The following is a 12,682-nucleotide window of genomic DNA, read 5'->3' on the forward strand; positions in this document are numbered from 1 at the left end:
CTCCAGGTCTTGGCCCCCAAGAGGTGCAGGGTTTCTAGCAGGACTTGCTGCACTGGAGCAAAGACCTGTCGGAAAGCACATCTAAACTTGGGTGCGGCAAGGTAGAAAATCAAGATGCAAATAAGGTCGTTTGCAAATGAAAGAATTCCAAATTCCAACTTGTAGCCAGCAAACTACAGAGGCATTAAATTCTGCTTTGACTAATTCATGCTCCTGATTGCCGTTTTTCATAAGGAGAAACTGCATACTCAAATGGTGACTCAGATTGCATCCTGGCCTGCAGTTTTGTTTTAGGGAGCTGTTCTTTTTCTTCTTTTTCTTTTTCTTTTTTTTTTTCCCATGCAGACGATATGATTAAAAAGCAAATATTTTAACATAACTTAGTGATCTGAGCTATTACTGAAATGTCCACAGTTTCACTCTTTTTTTTTTTTTTTTCCTTCTAGATTAAAGAAAACTTTAAAAATCTATTTGCTTTGACATATGACACAATATTTAAGAGCTGAAATCATCAATTAAATCACACATCAGAAACATTTCCCTTTGGTAAAAAATATAGTGCTAGACGATGTACACTTTGAAATTGTTGTTAATGTTTAAAATGCAATCTGAAGTGCATATGTTATTTAAAAAAAACAACACACAACATAAATTGCAAATTTTAAAAGTTTAAGGAAAAAAAAAAAAACTAGCAGAAGCATTTGCAGAGAAATGTGGATCTTTGGGGTTTGTGGATATGCATAGTTTTGCAGCATGAAAGCTGAATATGTTACTCTTTAATTTTTTCCTGTTTAAAAACTGGGTATGTCAAAAGGAAAGACAGTTCCTTCTGGACTGGCTTGGGTGCCTGTGATAAGGTAGCAAACCCAATACACACACGAAGGTAGTGAAAACCTTTTGGATTGTCACTGAGAACAGGAAAGGTGAACGTTGACAAGATTTCAGATATTTTTTTCCTGGGACTGAGGGGAACTGAAGTTAAAAATAAAGTCCTCGTATGGTCAAAATGTTGGAGGAAATTCAAAGACTCTCATAAAATAAACATATTTTAAGAAGTGTTTTGAATTTCGCTGTGTAATTTCTGGCCAGCAGAAATTACAGTTGTATCTTTGGAGGGACTTTATGTCAGATCAGTGGTCATTATGCAAAAAAAATAAACTGAAAACTTGATGCCTTAACCCGTTCAGCTATTAAAATGCAAACATGAAGAGCAGAGCTTTTCTTTAGATTCACTACTAGAAAACTTTGCTCCACTGTGTCATGATTATAAAATATTTGGGTTTGATGCTACAGGGGAGAGGTAAAGTTTTCCTTGATAAACTAAAAGTGCAAAGCATCACACACTTTGGCAAGGGAATTTCATCAGTATTTGTTAAGAAATACAACAGTTTCTGTCCCAAAAAAATGAAGGGAATTATCTGAAGCATCTGTATAAGCTAAAATATCCCAGCCTGAAGCTGCATGTTGTTCCTGGGTTATATTTAAGTGCAACCTTTGGAGTCTTAAAGCCAAAGGAGAATATCTGCTCTGCCAGGTGATGCTGTGCATCTGGTTGTATGTTCACATACATTCAACCACATGCCCGTCTGCCCTGGTTCTGCTGCAGCATTATTAAGAAAAGCCGTCCATACTTCCTCATGTTGTTACACGTGTCTGTCTGCTGATTATAAAATGTGTTAAACAGTATTTAAAAAACAAAAAAATGCAGAGCTGCGCTTTGATTTATTCAGCGAACAAAACATATGCTCGCTGTTCTGTTCTATGTAATTCATATGATCAATAAAATTTTCTTTAAAAAGAGCAACTTTGGCATTTAGAAGGATTATGCTGCTGATGGAAAAAAAAACAACCACGTTTCACTCTTGCTACACGTGGTCAACCTCAGGGCTCTTGCACCAAAGTAAGTTTTTGGCTCACTGGTGTTTATTTTTGTCTATTTCTTATTTCTCATCTTCAGGGTTGAAGCTGTGTATTGTGGCTGTTACCCACTGTGTCCCAAAGCTTTGGTGTACCCAGAGATATTTCCAGGTAGCTGCTTTAGTTGCACATTCTTTTGTTTTTTTTCTTTTTTTTTTTTCCTGGAATGTAATAACGTGATTCAGGCTAAAATACAAAGTTTGAGAAGAAACTCAAGCAAAAGCAATTGTTTATTTGGCAAGCCAACATGTTAGTGTTAAGGAAAATTTTATGTGTTTTAATACATTAGACGAAGTTTATATTTGCCATCTGTTCTTTTAAGATAACACAAAAGCAAGTTTTGAAATAGCATTCTTCATTGTTAGCATACACAACCCGCAATGATAGATTTTTGTTAGAAGGTCAGTGATGCTGCAATGGTTTGCAGATTTTTTTTTTGATACAGGAGAAAAAAAAAATTAAAAAAAAAAGCACCGAGGCCTGAAAATCACACCAAATTATTTAAACAATTTAATACTTAATAGTATGCAACTGTGGTACAGGGTACACACTAATGTAGTACCAGTTCTTTGAAAAATCTCATCACTAAATGTATCACATATGCATTGTGTTACATTAGAATAATGTATTTTAATCACCCAAAGGAGATGTCTAAACAGCACAACTACACAGTCTTATTTAGCATTAAACATCCTTGTGAGCTGAGGTAACCTTATAAAATCATGCTTAAATAATGTAAAACACGAGGCGGCACAGAGCAATATGCATTTTTAATTAGTAAAGTGACTAATATCGAGTGTGTGCTTTGAGGTTTTTGTTTCATTAAAAATGTATCTGTTTTTCCTGCAGCTGAATATCTGTATTCTACACCTGAACAGCTTTTTAAAAGGCTTCAGAATTTCTGCAAGAGACCAGATATTGTGAGGAAACATCTCTATAAGGTAGTTGTTCAGAATAGTTTTACTTGATATAATGCCACGTTGAAGTACAAAGGAAAAAAACCCTTAAAAAAACAACATTTAATTAACATACTAATGTTTAAAGGAAACATGCTAGGGAGGGATATTAGTCGTTACACTAACAAGGATTAATTAAACTAGATGCCAGTTGTATTAACCTAGGTCTTATGAAATACGTGCACTTAATGCATGCTACATGCTTTTTTTTAATTTATTGTTTTCTAAAATGACTGTCCTTTACATTTGGACCCAAGAGGCTTATAAAAATGAACCTGGATTAATGCAACTCATTAGTTTAAAAGGAAAATAAAAGAAAGATCCTACAGTTATACTAATGAGGATAAGCCTACCTTCCGATCCTAATTTAATCTTCAGTCCTCAAAAAATGCAGGTGACTGGTATCAGGTAAGATGGCTCTCTTAAAAGATGGCTCTTTTGCAGTTCTTGGAATTATTTTGATAAGTATGATTATTTTAACTCTTTACTTTTTAAAGTATGTTCAGCAGTAAAAAAGTTCATCAGGAGCTGAATGTACTGATATTTATCGTGTCCTATTCTTTGTTATCTATATAGAGAGGGAGCAGTTTCAGTGGCAGACTTTCCATTCAAGGTTTGATCGAGTGTTCAGTGCTAGACCAACTTTCACATTTTTAAGAGGTGTATTTATACTGCTAGGAGTCACACTTGTTTTTTTTAATTACACGATTGTAGATGAAGTACTAAGTTTTATATTCTTCCAGTGAAGAGCTATTCTTACAGGATGCTGCTTTTAGAAAAAAACCTGCTGTTTTCTGCACGCTGATACGGAAATTTACGGCGTTTTCTGACTTTCACAGTCCTGGCTCTGCCGTGGGCAGGTTGGATACAATTACCCCCACATGACAGAGGTAGTTTAGGCTGGAAAAAAAACCTGAATTCAGCTGAAAGTCCTCAAAGGCTTCAGAGTGCGGAGAAATGCTCCTTGTGTTCCCCGTGCTATACAAACGTGGTCTTTTTAAGCTGTTCCCTGGCTGTCGCCGTCCGGGGCACGCTGTTAATGAGTGAGTCGAGTAATCTCCTTCTTAATTTGGAGGCTCATGCTGCTAGCAGACCTAACCTCATCTCTCCACCTTCCTCCCTCTGGGGACCAGAAGGTGTTGGGTCTTGCTGCGTGTCGTCCGCCGCTCTCCCCCTTCCCTCACACATGTAGCGGGAGGAGCGAGGGTTTTAGCCTATGGCTGACTCTTTTGGTGACCTAAAAATAGACATTTACATAATGATACATCAAAGATGATGAGGTTTTTTTTGCAGGAAACAGTTAAACTTCAAGAAAAAAATAAAAAAAAAAAAAAAAGGAGAGAACCAAAAATGCAATTTAACACCCAATTTCAAGCTCATTATCTTTCATTGTCTATTAACTTGGCAATGGTTCAGAAGGTAGCTCATAATAGTTTAAAATGCTGACTGAACACTTCCAGTGTTCGGCATTACTTCTTGAGTCAATAGTATTGTGTAGTTACACATGGTGGCTTCAAAGGGAAAACAGTCCTTAAACATTTACCTGGACATTTCCCAATGCCTCAAGCTCAGCTAATAGTTGCCTTCACTCTGAGTGGATCATCTCTCTCAATGTGGATCTCCAGCTCCTAAATAGAGCCAAGGTGCCCTAAAAATGGAAATAACACACTAAAAATGCAAGTAACACACTAAAAATGGAAACAACAGTAGAGCAAATACTGATAGCTAAAATGGGATGGCTTTAAAATATGTGTACACACCCCATAAACAATCTGCTAATTTGCTGGAGGGATTTTCCTTCTTTTAAACAATTCCTTGGGATGATTTGGAGGCAGAAGCTGAAGGTGTTTGTCCTACCCTTCACACATGGGCTTGTGCAGTGTTAACACTGCAGCCCCATTGGGATCTTCTGGGTGTTTGAAGTGAAGTTTGAAGTGTCTGCAACAGGTAATGATTGAGCTGAAGGGGAGATCGTTTTAAAATGAGCAAAGCTGAGCCTAATCCAGAACCTGTGAGCACTAGAGAAAAGATCCCTGTTGTCTTTAATAGGCTTTGGATCAGCTCGGAGAATACTGTTAGAGTTGTCTTTTTGTACCTACGCCCACGTACGCTAAGTCTTCCTTTCCCGAGGATTCCATCCACAAAACCTTCTTGAAAAATGCTCGTGTAGGTCTGTGCTGTTAATGCCATTTTGGTGGGAACTACACTGCTGCTTAGGAAGCTGGAAAGAGTGAAATCCTGAGGGGAACGCAGCATGTTCTCGGTGTTTTCACTTCTTTTCAGATCAATATAATATTATCTGTTATATACAGCAGAATAAAAAAGGGCCTCCAGCACAGCAGTGTGTACTAACTAGCTATTTCTCTTTCAGAAAACTTCCTGATGTGCTCCCTGCCTAAAATTTATAACGTAACTGTGAAGTCTTGAATGTAAAAAAGCTTTAAAATCAGAGAGTGCTTTTCTCTACTGGTTGGGGATTCTACTCCATAGATCAGGAAGTAATCATCATCAGAAGTACCTTGGGTTATCCTTTGACATATTGTTGGGGTTTTATTACTGAGGCTATCCATAATAATTAGACAGCAGTCTAATTAAACGGGCAGTTTATTCCTTCAGTTGTCCTCGGTGCTTGTGCTGACAAAGTTGGGAGCAAAGGGAGACGAACGGCAGCAGAGCAGGAGGGTTAGGGAGCTGGACGTGGTGAATATCCCTGTGAAAATGCACAGACCAAGACATTAAACTGCAGTAGCTTAACTCCATGGAGCAGATTCCTGCTGGCAGACTTTTCTAAGTGTCCATAATGTAAGCACCTATGTAAAGCTTTCCAAGTGATGTATTACTTACCCTGCTTATTCTCACTGCACTCAGGACTGGTGCATTTGCATTTTGTCATTGCCTTCCACCAGTCATTAGCAGAAGATGGAGATGAGAGGAAAGCAAACCCCATTTGTTATCAGTTCCTTGTTCTGTTCCAGTTTTATGGAATCAAATGTTGCTCTCTGGTTCTGGGTATTTGTGGTTGCCAAAGTAAGTGCCAAAATGAAGCAAGTAACAACAGGGCATCGGTTTCCATCGGAGTACACCATAGGACCTGTCACTGTTTGCAAGCTCTTTCTTCCTAGTAGATTTAAAATTAAAAATAAAATAGGGCAAAGCATTTGTTTCTGCATTATTTTCTTTAAGTTTACCTTTCAGTTCCCTCACTTCAGTTTCTTAATTTAAAACAGCATGTATAAAGAGTATACAGTGGAAAGGGACAAGAAAAGTTGCCAAAAGCCAGGCATGGAAGGAGCTGACAACTTTAAATAATCTCTCCCAGCCCTCCCAGCTGAATGAGTGCTGGTTGACATGCAGTCAGCTTCAGTTCCTACAGAAAAATCCTACTCTCACTCATGCTTGTTTAACAGAGAAAAGAATTTGGCCCACTTTCTGACATTCATCTTCTCATTTCCATCACACTACAGAAGCTCACCTGCCTATGAAAAGACACATGGCGTGATTTTTTTCTTTCTTACACCACTGTAGAAGGAAGGCTGCTGAATTCAAAGGGATTAAACTGCTGTAAAATCAAATTAAGATCCCAGTTAGACCATAGACATGTGAATTGTTTCCAGTCTCAGGATTTGGCTGCATGGGGCAGTTCTAACAAAACTTTTTTTTTCTTTTTCCTTTTCTTTCTGACTTGAGATAAAACACTGTCTTTAGTACTTCAGGAAAGCATGTAGAAGGGAAAACTGCTCCTGGTCCAGCTTTAATATTTAGGCACAGCAAGGGAGGCAGCATTCTCAGCCCAAGGATACGGAGCGCTGGACACGTGAGGGTGCAGGGCAGCCTCGTGCCAGCTGTCCCATCTGCCCCTCAGCCCTGTTACAAGCAGCAGTAGCTCCTCGTTGTTCTTGTACAGGCCATGGACAATCGATGACTGTGCCCATGTCCTTACCCACTCCCCAGCAAAACCCTCTGAGAAATTACATTTTCCCTAAGGATGCTAAGTGCCACTCTGGGTTGGCACACAATGTGTTTAATACCATGGCTTTGGTAGTGATGGCCATCAGATAGACAGACACAGGTAGAACCAGGGTATTAAAGGCCTTCTCTTGATCTTTTAGAGTTAGAGATTGGTCCTAACTTAGGACTTGGAGATTTTCTCTTCTCTAATAGCCTTTTACTAGTAAGTATTGCCAGGCTGTATGTAATAGTTCCCAATTTAGGGGGTTGAATTAGATGGCCTCTAAAGGTTCTTTCTAACTCAAACTGTTCTATGATTCTATACTATAATTGGACATTCAGGCCCTTGGAAACCCCTGGTTTTGTCTTTCATGGTGTCCTATAGCCATGTAGTTCATTGTGTATTTGCAGACAGTGTTAAAAACATTCCCATCAGTTGTGTCAAGTCTCTTCTTGGTCTGGAGTTGGTCTCCTGGAAGCAGAGGCTCCCCATCCATCTTTTCTATGCCATTCACTATTTTATAAATGTTTGACAAACACGTGCATCATCCCAGTCTTTTCAGTCTCTCCTTGGGAATGTTATTCTATGTTTATGGTCTAATCTTTCATCATTCAAGCCATTTTGATGCTTGAGAGTTGGTTTTGTGTTGGTGTGATCATTGCATTATGGAGTGTTCCAGGCCATGGCACCAGTTGATGTGATGTGCTGTATTCTGATAATTTTCAACCTGTTCCTTATGGAGCCAAACCTACTGTTTACTTTTTAATGGGGAATGTATATTGAGCAGATGTTTGCTTACAGTGTTCTCCAGATCTTTTGTCCTGAGCTGATAAAGTTAATTTAGAGCTTTATAGGGTATGCAAATAGTACAAATATTGCCATGCATCCTGCTGGCTTTTCTGCGCGTCAGCAGAGCATGTTAGCAGAGAAAAAAGGTGGTTGTGCCTCTACCTGGTTAGCACTGGATGCGGATCAGAAGGAGGTTAGATACAAAAGTGGGAAACTTGCCTTTGCTTCTTGAGATGCTCCAGTTTCCAGTGAGCATAAATTATAACGGTTTCATAGGTGGTCCAGATCTACTTCTCAGAGATCCCCCAAGATCCCCCCCTCATGGAAAGGTTATAGCAGCCTGGGAGCTCTGGAGTGCAGCATGCTGTATCCATGCTCTCCCATCTCTGTTTCAGTGCTTGGGCATGACATCTCAAGTAAAACGTGTATAACATAAAGATTTTTTCTGTGAGTGAAAACTTTGGTATTTATTTAGAACATAGGCTCATGGAGTGATTAAGGAAGGTACTGCTGGAGGTCACCTGGTCACCTCTGCTCAAAGCAGGACCAGCTTTAAAGCAGGATCCGACTTGACATCTGGGGTAAATTGCTAATGGTCACATCTAGGTTAGACTAAAGTCTTGAGATTTTTAATTTCCATACATGTGGCTGATAGAGAAGAAATCCAGCTAGCTGAGGAGGTTTGCACATGCGGGAAGATCTGCTGGACTGTGAAACACAATTTAAGCATTTTGGGTCAACCTTAGGTCTTCAAGTAAGAAGTACCTGTAGTGGAGTAAGGTCTACTGGCTGATGTGGATCTTCACCATAGAAGAAATGAGCTAGCAGGTAGGCTGTTGAAGTTGCCTGCTAGGTCATTCTGGGATCCAGCATGCATATATAGATCTGATATATGTCTGTGTAGACATATATGTAAGTATACACATATATGGACATGTATGTGGTCTGCACCTGAAATTCTCCCAGGGCTTGCCTTGCTCTTGGCTCTCTGAGGTATATAACCAGGAGATTGCAACTCTCTGGCTCGTAGAAGTTGCCTGCTCTTGTAGAGCAGGAAGAATACACTCATGAAGAAAGCTGTTATGTGTGTGTCTTTCAGCAGGAACAGCAGGACTTTTGAACTTTGTATTTTAACAGTATTAGATAGCTTCCAGTTTAGTTTTAGAAAGTAGATGAAAAGTGGCAGATGAACCACAGCCACTGCAAAATGGTAGCTGGAGAAATGGGTCAAAGGAAATAGTATTGACTTTGAAAGAAAAGTTGCAAAAAGCATGAAAAAATATTTTCTTTTTTTTTTCAGTAAAGTTTATTCAGATTACTTGAGAAACTCTGAAACTGTTTTCTTACTGTTTCAGTTGGTCAGTGTGTTCTGAACCGTCCTATGCAGGGTACCCACCAACATGTCTTGCCTAGGCTCGCATCCAGCATTTGATGTTTCTTTTGTTTAAAGACAGAAAGAATGAAATTATTTTTAAAAGGTTGATATAAAAAGCTGCAGAACAGAGTCGTTTGTTCAGGGAAATACTGTTACTCTCCTGAGGAGTTTTCCATAGCTCTGACTCAGGCCTCACAGTGCACCCAATCAGTGTAAACCAATTCTGTCTTCTGGTGGTTTCCAAAGGTGCTTGGAGTTGGAGAGTTGAGCTCCAAAAGTCATTACTACAAGCTGCTTTCTACTTTGATTCCTCCCCAGTATTCACACAGGGAAGGAGCTCAGTCACAGAGTAAAGCTGACCCGATACAGATTGGCTCTATAATTCACTCTGCTGTCCTGCCTGGCAAATCTCAGGTTTCGTGTCTTTAATTCTTTATTTTGTTAAGGTAATCTTTTTAGAAGTGCATAGAATGTAAACCAAGTCAATACTGTCTGCTTGAACTCCAGATTCCTTGAAACAGCAGATCTGAATGGATGAATAGTCCTTATTAGGTTCTATACATTAACTCTGAAGTCTAATGATGGCAGATACTAATTACATCCGTTCTGATCTTAGGATGCAAGAAATAAAATGTTGATTATGTCATAAAGAATATTGTACTGCTCCTAACATCTTACTGTTCTGCCTGTTCTTCATAGGGAAGATCTTGCTCCATATGAAAGCTTTGATTGTCTTGATTATTTTGTCTCTTCCTGTTTAGGGACTGTTGACCAAATCATGTTATATTCCTTGAAAAAATGAATGGCCAGACCTTTGCAGTTACCTCCTAAAAAAAAAAATTGAGTTGAATTTATTCTCTCCAAGGTTACTCTAGAATAAAGCCCAGAAGCCAGACCAGTGGTGGTCAAGCAGGAGAATCAGGCTCCTCACCCTCTGCTATGTCTGAGGGTGAGAGGGACAGGTTGGTCCCCACTGGTGGTCAGTGCTTGATGTGTCTACAAAGATCCCCAGTAAAGCAGAGAGGTGTTTGATGGTGGAAACATTCAACGAGGAGCAAGTAACCTGAAGCTGCCAACCAACTTACCTGTCTTTAAACAAAAAAAGACAGCTGAATTCACCCTGTTTCCAATGATGAGCTGGTGCTCTCCAACCAACTCCCTTCCACCCTTCCCAAAATCCCGGGTGTTGCAGAGCGTTTCGGCACAGAGACGTGCCTTTCATGTCCCAGCATCTAACGTGGCTTCGTGCACTGTTTTCTGCTTCCTCGCAGGGCGAGACGGCTGGGTTTGCTTGGGCAGCGCTCGGCGGTAAATTCAGGTCTCTGCTCGCAGCAGAACCGAGGGAAGATTTGTGACAGATGGGGCTAAGTCACAAACTTGCAGCCTCAGGCAGAATTGTGGAAGTTTCCAGAGTGTGCCCATATTTACCTGATCAGAGAGAAAAGAAAATCTGCAGAGGAAGCCGAGCCTGGCTGCTTGTCATAGCTGACACAGAGCCATCTGCCACAAACCTGTGGCGGCTTCAGATCTCCAATCCCTGCCACCACCCCAGCTCAAATTAAATACAGATTCTTAGAGACGTTATGATGGTTACACATGTCCTCGGCATCACATGCAGGAGACTGTTCAAAAAAAATATGTGGCCTGTTGTATAACCGCACTCATGTATCCCATATGTGGTGCCACATTGAGTTTCCGGTTGAATCTGTTTTTATCCTTTGTACTGGATGACATGGTGCCTGAATTCTTTCTTTTCGCCGACACGATGGCAGCCAAGCTGCAGCTTCAAACGCTCACACTTGGCTGAGTTTCTACCTAGGTTGCCAGGTTATCATTGGAGCCTTATTGTGTCCTCAAAGGGCCACAGGGCCTGAAAGGAGGATCCGAACACTGCCGGACTAATTGGGCAGCCATCTCCGGGTTGTTTGGAGGCAAAGGGCTGCTTTAGCACTTTTTTTTTTATCCTTTTTTTTTTTTTTTTTTTGGCAAATTAATGACTCTCTGGCACGGGGGTTTTTAAGTGAAGGTATTAATAAGGGGTCTGGCAGGTAATCCCATGATTCGCGGAGTTACATTTGCATTTAATTAATCTTAAAGAAAGCTGAAAGATAAACAGCTGTAATTCAAACTAGCATGGGAAATATGCTACATGGTGCCATCTATCCGATAAAATGAAAGCCTAGACACTTGTTTTATTTCTCTCAAGGATGGAGAACAAACAGATAACAGTCAAAATACTTCCAATAAAAACCAGTAGCTGAAATGTAACGGCAGTTCATCAAGAATCTTCGCATCCAGTTACAAATACAGTCTTTTAAAGATAAATCACTTATGATTCCAGCAGTCAAGCTGCTATATTTGTTGATGTAAAATGTTTTGAAGATGTAGATTGTACAATAAATTTTTAATAAAGTGCCCACTGCAATTTTTAATTAGCATATCTCATTCATGTATAAGTGTGTACATCTATCTGTATGTTTATCACTATGCATATCCTTGTGTCAGAGTCAATGAATGCAATTGTGTCTTTATCTGATGAAGTAGAATCTGTTTTGCAAGTGATAATAAAACGTTATGACAATTCTAGAGTTTTCAGCTCCGCTCTGGGAAGAAGCAAGAAGAGGACTCTCAGTAAGGTGTTAAGATGTGAAGCCTGGTAAGACCTCTCTTTGTGGACAGAGATGGGTTCATCATACCCTGTATCAGGCAGTGAAGCTTCTTTCCCCGTCCTGGCATGCTGTCATCTGGCAGCATCTTTCCTTTGCCTGGGCTTTATCCACAGCAGGTAAAAGACACAGGCACGTCTCCATCCACACATGTGCCTTCCTGCCTTCTGATGCCACCAAGATGCTGAACTGTCCTTTTTCAGTGCCAGCAAGAGCACACAGCACCTCTTTTTAAAATTACTCCATTAAGCAATAAAAAAACCCAAGGGAGATCCAATGGTAAGTGTTCAGATATTTTCCTAGCACTGCAGAGTTGTAATTTTGTAGTGATCTTTTGCAGTAATAATCTGTCTTGTGTGCTGGTTCCTCCTCATTTCTGCTCAACCAAAGTCCAGCTTGGGTCTTGGGGTTTAATGTGGTGGAGTAAAAATGGTCTTCTCAAGAAAATGTGTGTAGGTGTGGTTGTTGTAACTGGTAGAGTCAAGTAACAGAACTGCCTTGCACTTCTTACCAGAATGTATCATAGATGTTAACTAATGTTATCACACCTTGTACTGACAAGAGCAGGGTTTTTTTGTCTTTACTGATGGGGAAACTGAGGCATGGAACAATTAAAGCAAATCAGCTCGAGTTTCACAGTGAGTCATGCTCCAAAGCAATGAAAGGGGAAGAGGAGATGCTGTAACACTGCACTAGGGCTTAGTGGTGTGCAGATTAGACACACCAAATCTCTGTGGTGTCAAGTTGAAGACTCCAGCTGTCCTCAGTGCACACCCTGGTCAAGCCCAGGACTGATGGAGGTCTCACCCAGTTCCTTGGTAAGGTGATGCTCTGCCTTGGTTTACTTTACTGAGGAGTGACACTTTAACCATACCCTGCTCAGTCTGGTAAGGCAGGATTCATCGTGATGGAAAATTTTCCCTCCTGAGTTACAAACCCCTGCAAATAACATTTTAGAATAGAAACACTGTGAGAACTTTAATTGCAGAGTAATAAATAGCAATGCTGCATTATCTTAGGGTATTTCTTT

General features: G+C 40.1%; 1 protein-coding gene across 10 annotated transcripts in view; it reads left to right on the forward strand.

Moving 5' to 3' along the window:
* GTDC1 (glycosyltransferase like domain containing 1) overlaps nt 1-11,574 on the forward strand; it is a 184,079-nt gene extending 172,505 nt beyond the window's left edge. For 8 of the 10 annotated variants that reach the window (XM_051623348.1, XM_051623345.1, XM_051623346.1 and 5 more), the window contains 3 exons: nt 1,958-2,028; nt 2,767-2,858; nt 10,258-11,574. In XM_051623348.1, coding sequence (XP_051479308.1) covers nt 1,958-2,028; nt 2,767-2,858; nt 10,258-10,341 — 247 coding nt within the window. In that variant the 3' untranslated portion in view covers nt 10,342-11,574. The remainder of the gene's footprint in view (nt 1-1,957; nt 2,029-2,766; nt 2,859-10,257) is intronic. The other 2 variants (XM_051623340.1, XM_051623343.1) reach the window with 1 other exon arrangement.
* Nucleotides 11,575-12,682: the final 1,108 nt, after the last annotated feature.

The sequence above is a fragment of the Apus apus genome, chromosome 6, assembly GCF_020740795.1.
Source record: "Apus apus isolate bApuApu2 chromosome 6, bApuApu2.pri.cur, whole genome shotgun sequence".
Lineage (NCBI taxonomy): Eukaryota > Metazoa > Chordata > Aves > Apodiformes > Apodidae > Apus > Apus apus.